The following is an 18,662-nucleotide window of genomic DNA, read 5'->3' as shown; positions in this document are numbered from 1 at the left end:
TTGTCATAAAAAAAAAAAGCCACACACAAAAAGTGTTGTAAAGCTTATTTTATATACTCCATTTCTGTATTTCTTTAAAATTTCTTTTATTTATTTCTTCATTATCAGCCAACAGTGGAATACAGCCGGTGAAATTATTAGAAATTACAAACCTATTAAAGTTATAACCATATCATGAAGTAGTAATAAAGAGCAATAAACAACAAATGACGACAACAGAATTGAATTTTACATTCAAAACAAAAACAAATGAAATTTAAGGAAATGGAGCTTCGTGCGCTATGAACTCTTGATTGATCAACTCTTGATTTATCAACTCTTGAATGTTCAACTCTTGAACGATTAATTCGCGAACACACAGACACTCTTGTTTTACTATACTCTCGAGGACAATGCTTTGTGTTTCCCTTTGTCCCTAAAATATAACACTCTCCCATAGACTCACCACACAAACTTACTACAGAGGACCGTTTCCAACAAAAGACCAAACTCCTGAGGACTGAAAGGATCTGTTGTTCTCCCTTTGTGTCGGTCCTCGGGGGTCATGTAGAACACATATGCCTTTTGTGTTTTATAGTATAGTGGTGCTGATCAAAAGGATGAACATATTTCCTTGCATTTCAACAATTCCTCATCCTGAATTAAGTACTGTGTTCAATATGTTCTGTTGTTAGATGGAGGAAGATCCAGTCAGACCACATCTTGAAAGGCACGCCTCCCCCTCCCCAGCGACGCTACGGGCACACTATGGTGGCCCACGACAGACATCTCTATGTCTTCGGTGGAGCAGCTGATAACACGTTGCCCAGTGAGCAATATTGGTAAGTATTGGAGAGGCGGGGCTAGTCTGATGCAGGGAAGGGGGGGGGGGCATAATCAGGGGAAATATCAGTGTTGTAGTACTCGTATTCGGTATTCAAACTCGAATGTCAAAGTACTCAAAATGAGACTATTCGTACTTGGGTAGCAAAGTACTCGTACTCGACATGTCAAAATTATACTCGATCATCAAAGTACTCGTACTCGAATAGCAGTACTCAAAAGAAAATAGTATAGCTTGACTTACCATGGCCTTATTTTATGGATACTTTTAGTTTGAAATGGTTGATTGTTTGCAGAGAAATCAACGTTTCCTGATTTTCTTCTGTGCATGGCCAGACAAACGCATTTAACAGCTAGCCGTGAGTTGGTCTGTGTATCGGTCTGACTGGGCCTGGGCCAATAATGCACAATGAACCATTTGCCGTATGGCTGTATTCAAAAATAGAAGTACTCGTACTCGTATTCAGAAGTACAAGTACTCGGAGACCTGTCTTTGTACTTGGAAGTACAAGCACTCGTACTCATACTCGGTAACCTAAGTACTCAGCGGTACTCGGTATTTGAAAAAAAATTACTCTACTACAACACTGGGAAACATGTATTTTATTCCTGTTGGTAATCTGTACCCCCCCCCCTTTTATTCCATCATGAACAACATCAACTAGAAAACAACAAAACAACAGTACATTTTAGCTCAGAGTACATGTTTGTCAAGTTTTAAAGATGGGACAAAGTACTACATAGTTTCAATTTTCATTTGTGTCTGTAGGACTTACACATTTGCTGATGGAAACACAAAGACTGGAAACTTTTTAATAAAAGTAATATTCTGAGGGGCAAAGTTACATGCTTTATTTTCTTAAAAATTGAACTATTTTTTTGGCTTTATGTTAGTGATCATGGATGTTCCATGTGCAATTTCATTTACATGTTGACATTTCCAAGTGGTATTCCAAAATGTCAACATGTTTGTTTGATTGGGTAAAATACAATATTTTCCCCACCCAAAAAGGGGATGAATTCCCCCCCCCCCCTACATTACTTTGCCCCTGCCCCACACCCATTTTGTGCCCAACTGGGTACCAGTCGGGGGTTCAAGGGGGGTTGGAATCTGCCTTGATGAGCAGCAGGGGGTGACCAATTTCCTTGATATTGTCCAGGAGTTGTTAAATGTGTCCCCTCAAAGGGGAAATGGGGCTAATTTGGGATTTTTATCGTGGGAGGGGGTGTTTTTTTGTTCCACCCGCAACTGCTGAAAAATGCTTCAAGATGGGTACTGCTTCAGCATTCGGGATTTGACCTCATGGCCCACAGTTCAATGGGTGTGTTTGCGAAACACGTGTTGGCACTGCCCATGATAACATTAGTTTTTAGCGACAGCAAGACTCGACGATTATGCCAAGCTACTCAGTTAGTCCTTTGTAGACAGATGATGGTTTGCTGGATATATTTTGCATGCCGTTGTCTAACGCTGTCACTTATATGTTGAAGAAAACACATGCATGTGAAGCTGGTTCATGTACTGGAGCTTTGATGTACGTAGAGTAATTGTCTGCATGTTGGTGAGTATTTGGAAGGTTAAGGAGAACAGATTGGATAAAATTGGAGTTTGGTAAACCAGACCTTGTTCATGTTCATGTCAAGATCGACGATTTTTACATTTGGATGAACATAGCATATGGGCTCCGTGCACAAGTACATGTACCCCCTCAACGGTAAGGAAGGGAGAGTTGGGGGAGACCACTTGGATTGACATTCGAACGCGTTGCTGATGACGCCTGATGCTCACTCGAAAATGCTATGGCTTTGTCCACATTCAGAATACAATTAGTCGTGCGTACTTTGTGCCATATGGGTTTGAACCAGTTTGTGCACGCAGTGTGTCCCATCCACGGAGCTCTGGAATGTGGTAAATAAGCGCCCTCTCCTTTTCGCGCACGGAGCCCATACAGGTACACAAGTTTGCGGACGCACAGGGTGATGATAACTAAAAGTGCTAACTTCAATTTATCGTCAAACTAGGAGTTTGAAATTGACCTTTATCATGCTGCCACCATTTCAGTCATGTTCCCTCTATCCACTAACAGTACTGAATGATAATGTTTTTGTGCAAAAAAGGAACCAGACTATTTCTCCTTCCAGCTTCGCTTTGGGACCGTTGATTTGAATGGGAAAAAAATCACGATGGCCGCAACATGATAATGGTCTATAGCGTTCGCACATTCAGGCGGAGGATAAAAAGACTGTATAACATCATGCAGTCATTAGGTTTTAGAAATTTTGAACAAGAACTTTTCTCAATTTGTTTTGTTGGTACCCTCTGTGAGTTCGCATACATATGTAGGCATGCAACTTCTGGATCAGAAGTTTTCCTCATTCGTCAATTTTCTGACGCCATCACAATTGAAAAAAAAATTTAAAGTCTTGAAAAGCTTGGAATTTTCTCTTGTTGTTGTAATTTCCCAGTTGCATGCCTGCATATGGCAGATTGTTTATCCCAAATTGAAAATGGTCAAATCTTGATGTGTGTACGCATACTTGGAATACTGAACTGGCCTGCCATTTTGGAAACAATTTTTATTGAGCTGCTGGATTGTAAATATGGCTTAGCAGAGCCCAATTTCATTGCACTGCTTAACAGTAAGCAGAAAAGTTGTGCTTACTACAGCAGAAAATCATGCTGCTGCAGCAGAAAATCATGCTGCTGCTTAAGCACTATTTCATGCTAACGGTTGTGCACACATGGAGATTTCTATTGTTACGTCACTGATTTAAGCAAAGTTTTCGTCTGGGGTTAAGCGTTCTTTTGCTGTGCTTACTGCTTAACGGTCCCTATGAAATAGATGGAGGCTCGGTAAGCACAAAGTAGGCTGTTAAGCAGCGCTATGAAATTGGGCCCAGATTGTTAGTGCTCAACAGAAATCTGCTGGGAACCAATCAAACATGATACACTTCTTATTCAGCCAATTCAGCTGGTAACCTGTTTTGCTCAGCAGAGATTAAGGGTGCTTAGCTGGTTCCTGCAACACGCTTTGCAGGTCTGGGAAATTTTGCCCCCACATTGATATGGTACATAGCTGGGCTCTATTACTGGTAATACTCTTTTTTTTTCTCTGTCGTTCTAGCTACGATCTAGACGCGGAAGAGTGGCAAGTGATCAAGGTCTCGCCAGACAGTCAGGTACACAGTTCATTTCCTGAGTGATTGGAATAAAGAGACAGAATTTGGAGGTCAAGTTGGGGAGGGGGCGCACTCATTAACCCTAGTGGGAACACAGGCTTAACTACGATTTGTCTCACTAGGATATGACGTCTGAAAGCCTAGTTATACATACACGACTTTGTCGCGCGGCATTGTGGTATGTTTTCATAAATACGCACACACAAAAATCAACGAACGTGTTTAATTTACGCAACAAATTTGAAGTGATTTTATCGTGAACCACAAATGTCGCATGAGTGTATCCCCTGGAACCCATGCTTGAACTGACTGTTTGTCATTAAAGATAGATAAAAAAAATCTGTCGCATATTTGTGGACAAGCGCATATTTGCGACATTGCCGCTCAACAAAGTTCAATTATCTTCTTTTTTTTTCTCTAGAGTCCATCAGGCAGACTGTTCCATGCTGCTGCAGTGATAGGGGACGCCATGTTCATCTTTGGAGGGACCGTGGACAATAACGTTAGAAGCTCGGAGATGTACAGATTTCAGGTATTATTAAAACAGAGTGTTATTTACAAGCTTTGTTAACAAAATTCACAAAATGTTTTTATATATTTTTGCTGTCCATATTCAAAAACAATTGTTCAAAAATAATGGAATGTTCCGTGTTAATTAGTTAAAGTTTGGTGGGTACGTACCCAACCATTACAGCAACTTGTTCCTGGTTGCAAAATTACCCATGAGAGTACGCTCCTATTTGAAGAGGAACCAAAGCTCAGTGTAAAGAAATAGTGGCTTGTGGAATAAAAGTGGCTCTACCTTCCTAAATCCTTGGAAAGTTACGATAAAGTTAAAGGGAATGTACAACATTTGCTTGTGCTGCAATTTTCAGAAATAAATGGATTTGGAGGATTAGTATGTTATAGCAAATATTGTTAAAATGACTTGTTTCACGTTTTGGGCTTGTAGATGCTGGAAAAACCAAGAAAACCATTCATGTTCTTGTAGTCTGGTTCCCTGACCCCACTTAAGATGAAACGGAGAATTTATAGACTTTGGGGAATTGTAAGGTCAGAGAATCAGTCTAGCAGGTTTGTCCCCCTTCACAGTTGTGTAATCAATTGCAAAGAAAACGCTGAATAACTGATTATGAAAAATTAGGAGCAATTTTTTTAAAAAAGCCAGATTTCTCCAACGCTGGTGGAAAATACCATTTTTCTTCAAAATGTCAGCACACCAGGAGCCAGGATTTTACAGGATGCTTTAGACTGTCATTCCCTAACAATCCAGTAAGGTATTTTGTGATAATTTGATCATTTCGTTTTGTGATGTTTGCAAATGTTGTATCTTCCCTTTAAGGCTGAATTTTCGTCACATGATTTTTATTCCCTTGCCTGTGTTTAAATCCCGAGTCAGTTTTGTGGCAAGAAACAGCGGATCGAGAAGCAAATATTTTTAGGGGAACAAAGTCACAACACGGCTTGCTAGCTATTGCAAGTTTAAAATGGCGAGAGGAGTGTTTGACCTCGTTAAACATTAGGGAACCCTCTTCCCTTTCGTTTTTATTTTCTTTCAAGAACCCATGGAGAGAAATGGGATGACTACAGCATTGATATAAAAAGCCATCTTCAACTATAGAGTTATATTAAATTACTAGAGCGCTAACTCCTCTTCCCCTGTGGAGATACCGGTACGTTGAAGCCATCCTGGGCGCAGACATTTTGATTTCATGTGCATGTTTGTAGAACATAATGAAATCAGATGGAATGAATTTCGAATAATGCACTCTAAATGCAACGCGCAAGTTACAACATACGTGAACAAGTTAAGCCCGTTTTCTTCAAGTATGATGGCGGAATTCATCTGGCGTTTGCGTTATTTTCACAGAACAAAATGAAACACTAATTTTACTGGTTGTGCGTTTCGGTTTTGGGCTTATCAGCTTCGATAACACACCTGTATAGCAGGGGACAATTCTGGTATAGAATACAAATGCAGATATGCAAAAAGCCTTACTAAAGCCATACTAAATTAAGAGTTTTCCATAGGTTTGTGCACAAACATGGATGCGCCCAGCAGGCTACACTTTGTACAGCAAGTTAGCACTCTAGTCATTTAATGTAGCTGTATGTCTTCAACCCTTCTCTTGCTAAATAATTATTAAAATAATTGCATAGTAAGTTTTTGATCATAGACTCCCACCACACTACACTTGAAGAGGGCATGACCCCCTACTTTCCCCTCTACTTTCCCCTCTTCTTTCCTCTCTCCCCGCCCCTCCCCTTCCCCAAGAACCAAGAACTATCCTCGTCCTACTATCTCAAGTTGGTTTAATCAGTTCCTCCATACAAAAAAAACATTCAGGAAATAGGTGTATTTTAAGTGATGCCAAAAATACAGACAGAAAACAACCGCCCCTTCAAAACTGTCGCTGTGGAGGAAGCAGCACATTTCCTTCCTCTAACCGCCAAATCTTCTTTCCTGTTGTTGGCCCCCCGGCGCTAGCTCCCTCGCGGTGTCATCTGTCTTACTGGCTGATGATGTCACTGCACGGGGTACCGGCTATTTTTGAGCGGTGTCCCCACTGAATACGCCGCTGTCTTTTAGATTGTGGTCTTCATTTGGTGCAAGAAACTGATGCTGAATTTAGCCAGTGAAACAAAATAAATCAAGGTTCCGAGGCCAATTTCGAGGAGCTGTTCAGCTCACATGTTTGCTGAGCACAGAAGTTCTTTGCTTAACCCTCCTGCTATTTAAGCAGTCACGAATAGTCAAAATTCACTTCTACTTCCCCTGCTTATACTTTTAACAAAGGCTAGTCACCAGCAGTCAGATCATATGTCAAGCAAGCACTGTGATTAGTCAAACTGGGTCAACAGACAAAGCATGCAAGTTGTGGTCACAGCTGTTTTATCACTCCCCCGGAGTCAAAGCATAGCTGTACCAAGTAAAGCGGTCCAAGGCAGTCAATCCTGCTTTATGTGGGCTGGGAACTCTTAGGGGTTGTGAACAGTCACTTGACAGATTTGGACTTTGAGGACAACTTGGCACAGAGTGTATGTTTGCATAGGAGCGTTAAAGGGCACATGCAATGTCATTTTTTTAATGCAATCCTTGATAAAGCACCTTTGTGTCCCATTTAACCTCATTTTCAGTTTTCGTCAAGGGTATTTTGGTGACTTTTTGGTTTTTATGCTAATGCAAATTTCCATATTCATGAGCAAAAGTGTGATGTCGTTTCAGGAAAAAACCCTCAACATTACACCTATTTCGGCACGAGAAGTTGCCGGAGTTTTGGATATTTTGCTGTCTTGAATGTTCTTTTCTGAGGTGATTTGTTTTAATGTGCACCTTTAAATCTCTTTCGTTAATCGTTCCGACTTGAAGAGAACCACCTGTTCGGACAGCCAATGTTTCCTGTTCCTGCCCCCTGATGCCACCTGTGCTCAGTCAAGCCAGTCGTATCGGCTGGCGCTTTGCCTGCCGGGCACCATCTTGTTTTAATTTCGTCCAATCAACTTTGCGCACTCATGGCCGGCGAAACGTGACTCAACACTTCCAACCACGCATCTACCGCAATGATCTTGCAACACTGAGATCGGAGAAGGAAAAAAAAAAAAAAAAAGAACACGCCTACTTTTAACAGCTTGATTTAACAGCCTACTTTTATAGCTTAATTTGCCTCACTGACGTTCTCTCTAAATCTGGAACAGATTTATGATAACGGTTTCAGATCATCGGACGGCCAAGATGACTTGTCTATGAGCAGCCGCAGTCACCATACAAGTTTGGGGCTAATTTTCATGGCTCGGTTGAAAATAAGCACATATTCTTTGCTAAGAACAGCAGTAAACTCTGCAGTAACAGTTCACATATTTAAGTTGTTACCAAGGCTATTTCTCAAACTTCGGCGTTCACTCCAGCTCCGGCTGCAGGAGATTCCAGCTCAACCTGGGTATTTTTTCAAATTGCCTATAAACGCACGTTCCAGTGCCAGCAACGAAGCCAGAGTTGAAAACAAAGTCGAGCTTTGGGAAATGGCCTTAGTAACATACCACATATGTGACTATGGGGATTCTGTGCTAACGCTTACTGGGTTAGCAGTAATTTTGCCTACGTCCTAAGCATAGAATGGCGATTGTGAGCACAGAATTCTGCATTTAGCAGATTCTCGAAATGTGGCCCCCAGCTTCCAGCAACTGCACAACTCATTGTTGTTGGTTTTTATCTCCTCAGTTTGCGTCTTACCCACGATGCACCTTGAAGGATGACTTCGGAAGACTTCTTCTCAGTCAGCAGTTTACTGATGTGGAGTTTCTTGTAGGCGAGGTGAGTTTTCTGTTCTTGCTTTGTATTTTACACAATATCCAAAAACAGGACCATTGTTCAAGATTTAATCAAAGTTGTGATTTAGGCAGCACTGAAGTTTTGTGCTTTCTAAAGATGAATACTTTGCGTAAATGACTTTTTTAACAATCAGAAAGTGTTCTGTGCAGAACTAATTGGCATTGAACAGCACAGCTCTATTCTGTTTCAAATGATGCACAAATTCTCTCAACTTTTTTTTGATAAAATGTGCAGTTGTACTGCTTTAAAATGTGGAAGTCCAATATGTAGTAAAAGGTTGCATTAAAGGTTTATTTTAAAAAAAATCTTGTTAAAAAAAACTTGTTACAAAAAAACCTCACTAAAATAGCGCAGCTGTGTTCTGTTTCAAATGATACCAAAATGTACTTGAACAGTTTTATTATAGCCACAAACAGAGGCTAGTGGTTTAAGATTTTGGGTTATTCAATTAAACAATTTCTGCCAAAAATGTTTTGATACATTGTGCAAAATGTGTCAGGCTATTTGTTTTGATTCAGTATTTAATAAGCCCAACCTGTTGTTAGCAGATTGCGCTTCATTAAGATTCATTTATACTTGCCCCATTTGCAGAAAGGCACCGTTGTTCCAGGTCATACAGCAATCATTATACCCCGATGCCGCTACCTCAGACACAAGATATCACAGGCTAAGGAGCGACATTTAGCAGAACAGGTGAGTGGGCCAGCAGCCAGTTCACGGAGCTGCTAAGCAGACCTTATTACTTAGCAAATTTCTGTTTTGAGAAAATAATGGCTGAGAATCTGTCAAAAGCAGCATACGTGACATAGCATTTTGGCTGGTAATTTTGAGACCGAGTAAACAATAGTTTCTCGACCGGGCATTTGTTTCCAAGTGAAGATAAGGATGGTACCGAATACCCTGGGAAATTATTTTACTGAAAATGGTTTCGTTTAGGAGAAAACAGCAATTGAAGGCAGTTAAAAATATGTATAATATATTTTTATGTGCTGTAGCAACAAAATCTTGTTCCAAGTGTGCAGTGTTTTCCCTTTTTTCTCATAGTATAGTTGCCACTGCTAAAGATTTTGACCAATTTTGTTGCTTTAACAGAAAAAGCACATAAAAACGAATGATCCTTCACCCCTTTAATTTCAAATTTTTTCGTAGGGTGACTCCCAACCTGAGCCAGAGAGTTCTTGTCCTGCCATGGACAGAGACGAGGCGATCCGAGAGGGCAAAAACCTCAAGAAGCCGTACCAGGTGACCATCAAGAACACTCGACCAGAAGCCTTCCAGCTCCTGCTGTGGTTTCTGTACACCGATAAGGCCGATCACAGGCCTCAGGATATACAGAGTGAGTGGGTTCACAGTCTCACTATTAAGCCATGTTTGTAGACCCTTGGTTCTTGGCTGGTTCTTCTCCTTAATACTCCGCGTAAGAGTTTAAAGGAGGCCAGAAACCCTGGGGCGAACCCCTTCTCTGGGCGATAAGTGTCACTGGGTTCTTTTACGTGCATTGCATTACACAACAAACGGGACCTACGGCTTTACGCCCCATCTGGAGGACAAAACAATAATGGTTAAGTGCCTTGCTAAAGGGCACAAGTATCCAGACCCGGGCTAGAGCCCACGCCACTGTTGCCTCTAAAACACCAGAGCATGAGTCCGGTGCTCTTAACGGCTAGGCCATGACACTCCATGACCAAACTCACAAGGGAAGTATCTTTACTGTTTCCTTTCCCCAAAATGATCGGCCGACCAGCGCTGGAAATTGGTACAAAAATACCACTTTTCTTGAAAATGACAGCACACCAGATGCCATGATTTTACAGGAAACCTCATTCACTAACAGTCCATTAAGGTATTTCATAGTAATTTGCTAGTTTTGTTGTTTTGATGTTTGCAAATGTTGTGTATTCCCTTTACAACAGATTCTACAGATAAAACCACAGAGTTTCTGCTTCTTCTCATGGATGTGTACAAACTAGCATTGGAGGTAATGTTGCTTCACCCAAGATTGATTCCTGCAATCTTTTAAGGGAAAAAAATCAGTTATATGATGGGAGGGTTCATCATGGTGATATCTGTCAGTTGAAGTTTTTGATGATTCCACGTGAATGCTGTCTCTGTTTATACTTTACACAAAAGCAAATGCTATGCCAACTTCAATTCACAAATTGTTTGGCTCCTGTGAAAGATTCTACAAGGTTTGGTAGGTCATGGCCTGAATCATTTCCAAAACATTTGTGGCAAAATTTGTCAGAATTGAAATGTGTTAAACTAGTGCAAATTTGCAGTATCGTCTCTGGCAATGCAAAGTGACTGGCCAGTGGTCTCTGAGTACAAGCAAGTAAAGTAACACATAGTTACGCATAATTTTGATTCTCACAAACTGACACTCAAGTCTAGAGTCGTAATTTTTGTTTTTACGAATCAAACCTCTTAATCATTGAATCTTAATAATCATGTCAAACCTCTCAGAGTATTTTTCATCGCCCACCACAGTGCTTGGGCTTCAGTTCATGAAAACAAAAATGATGATATGCGCTGCCTCACGAAGTGCACACTGCCTCACCGTGTGTGTGTTAGTTTTTGAAAACAATGACGGTATGAATATTGCTTTGACATGCAAAATTGCTATTTCTTTTTCACTTTCGTAGTGTATTTATCATAATTTTTTATGACTGTGACATTCTCAGTGAAGTGGTCACTAGGACGGTACCTTGCTGAGTTTGAATGTAGTAACTATCATCATCTGTTATTTTTCTTCGGTCTATATTTGCATAGTTTTCAATCAGCCGCTTGGAGCACATGTGTATTCACTATCTGTGGGTGTCCATAACCAACTCCAATGTTCTGCAAGTGCTGCAGGGGGCAAGCAAGCTCAAACTGGACTTGATCAAGGTAAGAAAAAAAAATATATTTTTTTGGTCCCATTATTATCCAGCATGTTTACAATGTCCATACTCATCAAACTGATCCGATACATTAAAAATGAATTAATGGAATTGGGTATGGAATAGAAATTTAGAATTTTTAGAAAAAAATCCTTTAGGGTGCGCACACCAAAAAAAAAAGTGGAAAAATGAGCTCAAACAATTTCTGTAAAGTTTTCAATTACAAGTATAATGTCCACTAGCTTGGGAAGTTTATTCAAATTGACTGAAAACTTTGTTCATCCGTTTTAGGACACACATAATGAAGTGGGAAACAGTTTAATGATTTATAAATTTATGGTTGAAATGGAAAATTCCACATTTGTGGAAAATTAGTGACCCCTAAAATCTTGAAATTGTGTGTGGGCTAACAAGCAGGGGCAATTGTGGGCTTTTTTTTGGTTGGGGGGTGCTTGTGGTTAGCCTATACATGTAATTGAAGAGTTTGTTTCCGGACAATTGTGGGAGGTTTTTTTTTGGGGGGGGGGGTAGCTTGTGGTTGGCCTATACATGTAATTGAAGAGTTTGTTTCCATTCGTTTTCGGACACACACGATGAAGCGGAAAACTGTTTGATGATATCTTAATCTATGGTTTCGTGAAATTGTTTTTCTTTCTCACTGACAGGAATTCTGCATGAACTTCGTAGTGAAGGAGAGCAACTACAGCGCCATTGTCATGAGCAAGGAGTTTGAAGGACTCAGCCAGCCCCTCATGGTAGAAGTAGTCAGGAGACGCCAGCTAGCATCAGGCAGACCCTACCAACATGAAAAGATGCCAGACTTCAACAAATCATGTGAGTCCTAGCCCCACGTCTGATTTACCTGGTTATGGCTTACAATTACACACGCTTCTATGGAAGCCGCTGCAGCCACGTCCCGTAGACCCGTGTGTGATATCCAGCCATGGCTAAGTAATTCAGACCTGGCCTTAGGGGAAATAGCTTGGGGCAAGTTCGCGCCAGAACTATTGTTGACCAATGGTTAACCGTACTTGGTACTTGGTTGGTTCTTCTCCTAAGGACTTCCACAGGGGAGTATAACGAGGAGGCCAGAAACACCGGGGCAAACCCCTTCTCTTAGCGATAAGTGTTACTGGGTTCTTTACGTGCGTTAGGCCTTATACAACACACGGGACCTCCGGCTTAACGTCCCATCCGAAGGACGAAGCAATAATGGTTAATTGCCTTGCTTAAGGGCACAAGTGTCGTGGCCCGGGCTTGAACCCATGCCACTGTTGCCTCTGAAACACCTGAGCATGAGTCCGGTGTTCTTAACTGCTAGGCCATGACACTCCACCGTAGTTCGACTAAAGTTACCCTGAACTCTGTCTAGTTGACGATGGTTGACTATGCTAGTCGACTATTTGGAACCAGCCTACCGCGGCTGGTCGTGCAATGATTTTAGCTGGTTATTAATAGCAATTTCCGTAGCATAGTGTAGAGGGGACCCACTATCAACAAAACATGCTGAAAACGAAACGGTGAGCGCTAAATTTCATTTTCATTGCACAGTTTTCCATGTTAGTTTACGGTTATGTCACTTTTGTCACCATTGTACAATAATATTGGCGATTATGTAAGATGTCCTAAACTATACACAATCACTATTATTTGTGTAAATAAAGAGAAACGTCCAGTGTTGAATAATTGTTTGACCGCCATTTTTTGACGGCCATTGACATGACAATAATCGACTAAAGTCGTTTGCACTTCAATTTCAGTGCGCATGCACTAGGCACGTCACGAACCAACCACCTGTTAATCACTGATACTTGCTCTTTGGACTTTGAGTTGTGTTATTATTGGAAACGAACAAAATGTATGAAAAGCCAATGAGCGTATGTGCCTTTATTCCATCACCAGATGAATGTCTAGAGCAGGACATGGAGGGTTTCCTGAAGAGCAAGCTGGGCCAGGAGTACGCTGACATCACGCTGATGCTGGACGGTACGGCCATCCCGGCCCATAAGGCAGTCCTGGCCGCAAGGAGCAGCTTCTTTGAGGCCATGTTCCGCTCCTTCATGCCAGAGGATGACTCTGTCAATGTGAGTTGATGCTGCTAAACTTCCCGGCTCTTTTAGGGGAGCGGAGCTTCCATATCAACTCATGAACTGTTTGTCATTTGGGGATAGGTTGTTTGTGAAGCGCATACACGTGAATCTACTTGATTCTAACACCCATTCATCATGAGACAAAATGAATGATTAACCCTAACTCCCCAGCCTAATTTACTAGGAACCATACCCATTCTGGCAAATTCCAACACCCACATGGGAAATTGTACACACACACTGTTGGACTAAGTTTCTGGAGGTATGCCAAACCCAATGTAAAAGACTGTCAGTTTTAGGGTACTGTACCTATCCCAACAGATTTCAACAAAACCTGTTGTTGGGCTTTGATCGGTTGAGTTCAGTTAGTATGAACATCACTTTCAAGTCAGTTCATTCAATTTGTTTCTGATTAAACACGCACATGTTCACACAGTCGTGTTTTACTATACTCTCGAGGACAATGCTTTGTCTTTTCCTTTGTCCCTGTAATATAACACTCTCCCATAGACTAAGCACACACACGCACGACCGAGGACCGATTTCAACAAAAGATGAACTCTCGAGGACAACAAAGAATCTGTTGTTCTCTCTTTGTCTGTCTGTCCTCGGGGGGTATATAGTTCACGTACATTACAACAAACTTAGGATGTGAATAAATAGAAGATGAAAAAGCATGATTAATGACTAGTGGTAATAATAAGCATGAATTCGCTATTAAATAGCCATAAAATTAATGAAGTTTTCCAAATTTGTCAAACGTGACATGAAAAAGAATTCTTCAGATAAACCTTTGCTTTTGGTCATATAACTCCACCGTCTGTTTATTTACTTTGAGATTCTTGTTGTGTACCCTGTAGAAAGGATTCCGTCCCAGTTGTAGGATGGAAACAAAAAAATTACCTTCTTCTGTCTACTTCTTTTTAAAATAAAGTTTAAATAAACATGTTTTTATTTCTATTTCTAGGTTAGCATTGGTGAAATGATCCCATCCAGACAAGCCTTTGAGTCTCTCCTTCAGTACATCTACTATGGAGCTGTCACAATGCCACCAGAAGATTCACTGTATCCTTAACATACCTGTCTTTAATCCACAATAAAACCCTTCCAAATTTGCCAACACTTTCAAGGACGTGCTATAGAAGAAAATACTCAATAGCAATCAAAACATGCTACATTATCACATATACCACTGTCCATACAGCACTCCGCGTATTGCGCTATTGCATGATGCGGGCGTCATTCCTATTGCACGCACGTGTAATACTACAGGATAACCACTGAAAAATTTGTGTGCAGCTTTTCTGCTCCAACTTAACTGTGCGTCAAGTTATTTGAAGAGAAATTTGTTAAACCACTCAGTCTTCGGCCTCCTGGCATGTGGGACACAGATGCACTACATTATTCCATGTTCCATAAATAAATGAGGGAAGTATATGAGAACAGGCAAGGCCCTCCCGGATTCTTAAATTTCATTAATTGATGTGTATTGTGACTATTCTTCCATTCCTGTAGCTTTTTGGCGAAGCTTTCAAAGCAAAATGCAGTACCTATGCGTCCACTTGCAAATATTTGAATTAAAGTTCACCCCACTTCAGACACCATGAGGACACACTGGTCATTCTCTGACCCTATATCTGAATGATTTAGGCAGTGTTGTTGTTCCTTAACATATGTCCCTCCAGGTACCTCTTCTCGGCACCAGACTACTACAGTTTCTACAACAACCGCCTGCAGGCGTTCTGCAAGGAGAACCTGGAGATCAACATCTCGGTCCAGAATGTAGTCCAGATACTAGACGCGGCCGACCGAGTCGGGGCCAAAGATATGAAGGATCATGCACTGAAGATTATCGTCAAAAACTTCACCAAGGTATGGAGGAAGTCAATCACATGTCAATCACAAGTCAATCATAATCTATCAAGTGCCAATCACATGTCAATCACATGTCAATCACAAGTCAATCACAAAAAACTTCACCAAGGTATAGAGAAAGTCAATCACATATCAATCACAAGTCAATCACAATCTATCAAGTGCCAATCACATGTCAATCACAAGTCAATCACATGTCAATCACATGTCAATCACAAAAAACTTTACCACGGTAAAGAGAAAGTCGATCAGGAGTCAATCACAAGTCAATCAGAAGTCAATCACATGTCAATCACAAGTCATTCACAAAAAACTTTACCAAGGTATAGAGACAGTCAATCACAAGTCAAACACAAGTCAATCGCAAGTCAATCATAAGTCAATCACAAGTCAAACACAAGTCAATCACAGTCCATCAGTTGTCGATCACTTGTCAATCACAAATTGATCATAAGTCAATCACAAGTTGATCACAAGGTGACCACAAGTCAAATGCATTCATTTGCATGTCAGTCACAAGACAAACCCATTTCAATCACTGGTCAATCACAACCCAGTCACAGATTAGTCACAAGACTTATGATTGACTCTGTTTCAATCACGCAAAAGGAATTAAAACATCTTAAATTCTCTTCATGGGAAAAACAAGACAAACATCTTCTTTTTTTTTGCGCGACTTGTAAAAACTATGGTCAAAAAATAATTGTGGAATTATGGCAGTAACTATGCAGTAATTTTTGTCTGAACACACTTTTCAGAAATAGTCATTTTTATCATAAATCTGGAGGTTTTTATACACTTTTATTACCGGAAATAGAATTTTTTTAGGTACAATATACAACCAAACCCAACAATGTTAGCTGGAAATTGCCAGAGCTTTTTTTTTTTCGTGAAAAATTACAAGCAACAAAACTCCATAAGTAATTCTACATCTTCTTGAACATTACCCTCACTGAAATTTCAAATGTTACCATTAATCCAGGTGGCAGAAAATCCCAAAATGAAGAGCCTAAGCCATGGTCTACTCTTGGAGATCATCATGGCTTTGGCAGCACGGCTACAGAAGGTCAACCTCAAGCAACAAGCGATAGAAGAACCCTCCCACGCAGCATGGGCATGCACTTCCGATAAGTACGGACCTGATAACTGGTAGACGGTAGACCGGGTACCAGTTAAGTTAACCTCCTGTATTTAGCAGTGTACGAGCCATTCCACGCAGCACAGGCATGCATGTTGGATGAATAACTGGTATACTGTAGACTTGGGTACCAGTGACGTCAGCTTCAAATGGAAAGGGTTTAAAGGACCATCCCACACAACATGGACTTCAGATACGTGGTCTTGATAGCTGGTAGACAGTAGACCAGGGCACCAGTTAAGTCTACTTTAATGGGCAACAAACAAAATGGGCATTTTAACGTCAGATAAATACAGACCTGATAACTGGTTAGTCTGAGTATCAGCCGTTGTCCAGCGGAACCCTCTCTCTGTATCCAACGTCTGATATATCTAAGCATGCACATTTATGCGATCCTGCCTGTCAGCCACTTGGACTTTTGAAGCTGTGACGTCATTTCAATCAGAAATGTGGACTAAGCTGTTGATTGGTCAATTTGGCTGCCAAGGTTTTGTAATCCAACGGATTACGGCAGACCCGATAGAAGGCGCCCGCTGAATGGTCAGAATCTGGAGGTCAAGACGCGGTGTTGTTTTGCATAATTAATCGCCGAATCTGCGCAAATGTCATAGATGCTTGTCTGCAAGTGGATATTCCATAGACTAATAACTGGTAGACTGTTCAAAAGTTTACCTGTGAAGTCAGCTTTGAATTGCAAGCAACTGAAGAACCTTGTCAGGCAACATGGGCTCGTACAGACATGCAATCAGACAACACAACTGAGGCCATTCAGCAGCAATTTGTACAAAATGTTTTTCTTAATAACATCAGGTTACCACTGAGAATGACGTGATGTGACATAACTTTGCCAATATATGTTTTCACATTCTGCTAGTTGGTCCTTGAAATTGACTTGTGCATGGTAGTCAGTACACCAGTGACTTCTGCAGTCATGCCATGAGCCAATTGTAACCGTATTTCTGTGATGGAGAATGGAGATCTGTAATCATAATTTGTAAAATTAATGTGTATATTAACAACATATGAATCTTGTATAAGACACTGATGTATGGCAAATATGAACGTAAGTCACACTAGTTTTGTGTTCACGTATATTTGGACATTTGCATGTACATGTGTAGTAATGTTAACGTTTCGGCCCTTCTCAAAAGAAACTTTACAATCTGCGTTGTCCTTTTCTTTTCCAAGTGCTCTTTTCAAAGTGATACAAGGTTGAACAGAGTTGGATTGGAACCTGCAATCTCCAGAATAATGTCCAGTGCTCTACCAAGGGACCTTACGACAAACCGCCAGATCAGTTGATAGCGTGGTCAAAGGTTCAAAATTTGGCTCAAGTTGGTTCATTTTGTCAATCTAATATTGTGAAGTTAGTTCATTTTGTTATTCTAATATTGTGGAGTGCCCTGGCCTAGTGGTCTGGAGCATTGAACTCATGCTCTGCGGGTAATTCTGCAGGTTGTGGGTTTGAGTCCAGCCTGGGGTTATGGTGCATGTGCCCTTGGGCAAGGCACTTTGTCACTCATTGCCTTTTGCGACCCAGGAGTAAATGGGTACCTGTGAGGGCAGAGATGGTTATTGTGATTGATTTTAGCTGCTTTGCGCTGAAATGGCACCATCAGGGTTGTATACTCCCCAGGGAGCTGAGATGGTATTTGGAATGTTTCATTGGCCCAATGATCAGGGGTAATAATAATTATTATTAATAATATTGACCAAAAAGTTAAACTATTTAGTTTGCCTTTGAACAAAGCATACTTTACTTAAACCGTTGTAAATGCGCAAAGTGTTTGCCTTTTATTTATCCTGAAATAATAAATGTGAAAATTCATGTCTTGCCAGTTATATAATTTTGTTTTTATTTACAATTCAATTTAACCACCCTGTATTATAACACCACTTATTTTCATAATGTATGAAGTACTCCACGAGCTTGTGGATTTGTCAAAATGTAAATGGTATTTTTATACTTAAAACTTATTCAACTTTAGGAATAGTGAAGTTTATAAACGCAGCTTTTAAAAACCCTAGGAAATTATGAAAAAGGCCAATTTTATGACAGAGGCCCTTGGAAAATTCCTGTGTCATGTGCTGATTATTCCAAAATTTAAGCATCATGTGAATAAAGCATTTGAAAAATCTAATTATGTGTGTTGGTTGATGTTGTTTAATTAGTCATTCATTGATTAATTGGTATTTTATTTGACTCATGTAATTGGTCAGCTTAGTAGGGAGACTGAAGTATTGCTTGTGGTGCCCTTGATGACATATTTGACATAATGTACGTCAATGATTGGACAATAAAAGTGAAGTTTGACAATCACAATAACAAGTGTCGATGACAAATGAAA

The 18,662-nt window shown here is 40.5% G+C and overlaps 1 protein-coding gene across 1 annotated transcript in view; it reads left to right on the top strand.

Moving 5' to 3' along the window:
- Positions 1 to 17,416, top strand: part of LOC119743456 (leucine-zipper-like transcriptional regulator 1) — a 38,574-nt gene extending 21,158 nt beyond the window's left edge. The window contains exons 5-17 of the mRNA XM_038219862.1: positions 675 to 821; positions 3,948 to 4,002; positions 4,424 to 4,534; positions 8,222 to 8,314; positions 8,924 to 9,025; positions 9,482 to 9,668; positions 10,246 to 10,310; positions 11,102 to 11,218; positions 11,877 to 12,045; positions 13,114 to 13,295; positions 14,269 to 14,366; positions 14,987 to 15,173; positions 16,159 to 17,416. Of these exons, the coding sequence (XP_038075790.1) occupies positions 675 to 821; positions 3,948 to 4,002; positions 4,424 to 4,534; positions 8,222 to 8,314; positions 8,924 to 9,025; positions 9,482 to 9,668; positions 10,246 to 10,310; positions 11,102 to 11,218; positions 11,877 to 12,045; positions 13,114 to 13,295; positions 14,269 to 14,366; positions 14,987 to 15,173; positions 16,159 to 16,329 (1,684 nt within the window). The 3' untranslated portion in view covers positions 16,330 to 17,416. The remainder of the gene's footprint in view (positions 1 to 674; positions 822 to 3,947; positions 4,003 to 4,423; positions 4,535 to 8,221; positions 8,315 to 8,923; positions 9,026 to 9,481; positions 9,669 to 10,245; positions 10,311 to 11,101; positions 11,219 to 11,876; positions 12,046 to 13,113; positions 13,296 to 14,268; positions 14,367 to 14,986; positions 15,174 to 16,158) is intronic.
- The last annotated feature ends 1,246 nt before the right edge of the window (positions 17,417 to 18,662 follow it).

This window comes from Patiria miniata, unplaced genomic scaffold (genome assembly GCF_015706575.1).
Source record: "Patiria miniata isolate m_02_andy unplaced genomic scaffold, ASM1570657v1 HiC_scaffold_6, whole genome shotgun sequence".
Taxonomy (NCBI): Eukaryota; Metazoa; Echinodermata; class Asteroidea; order Valvatida; family Asterinidae; genus Patiria; species Patiria miniata.
Note: the sequence above shows the minus strand (reverse complement) of the source record. Positions and strands in the feature narration are given on the sequence as shown.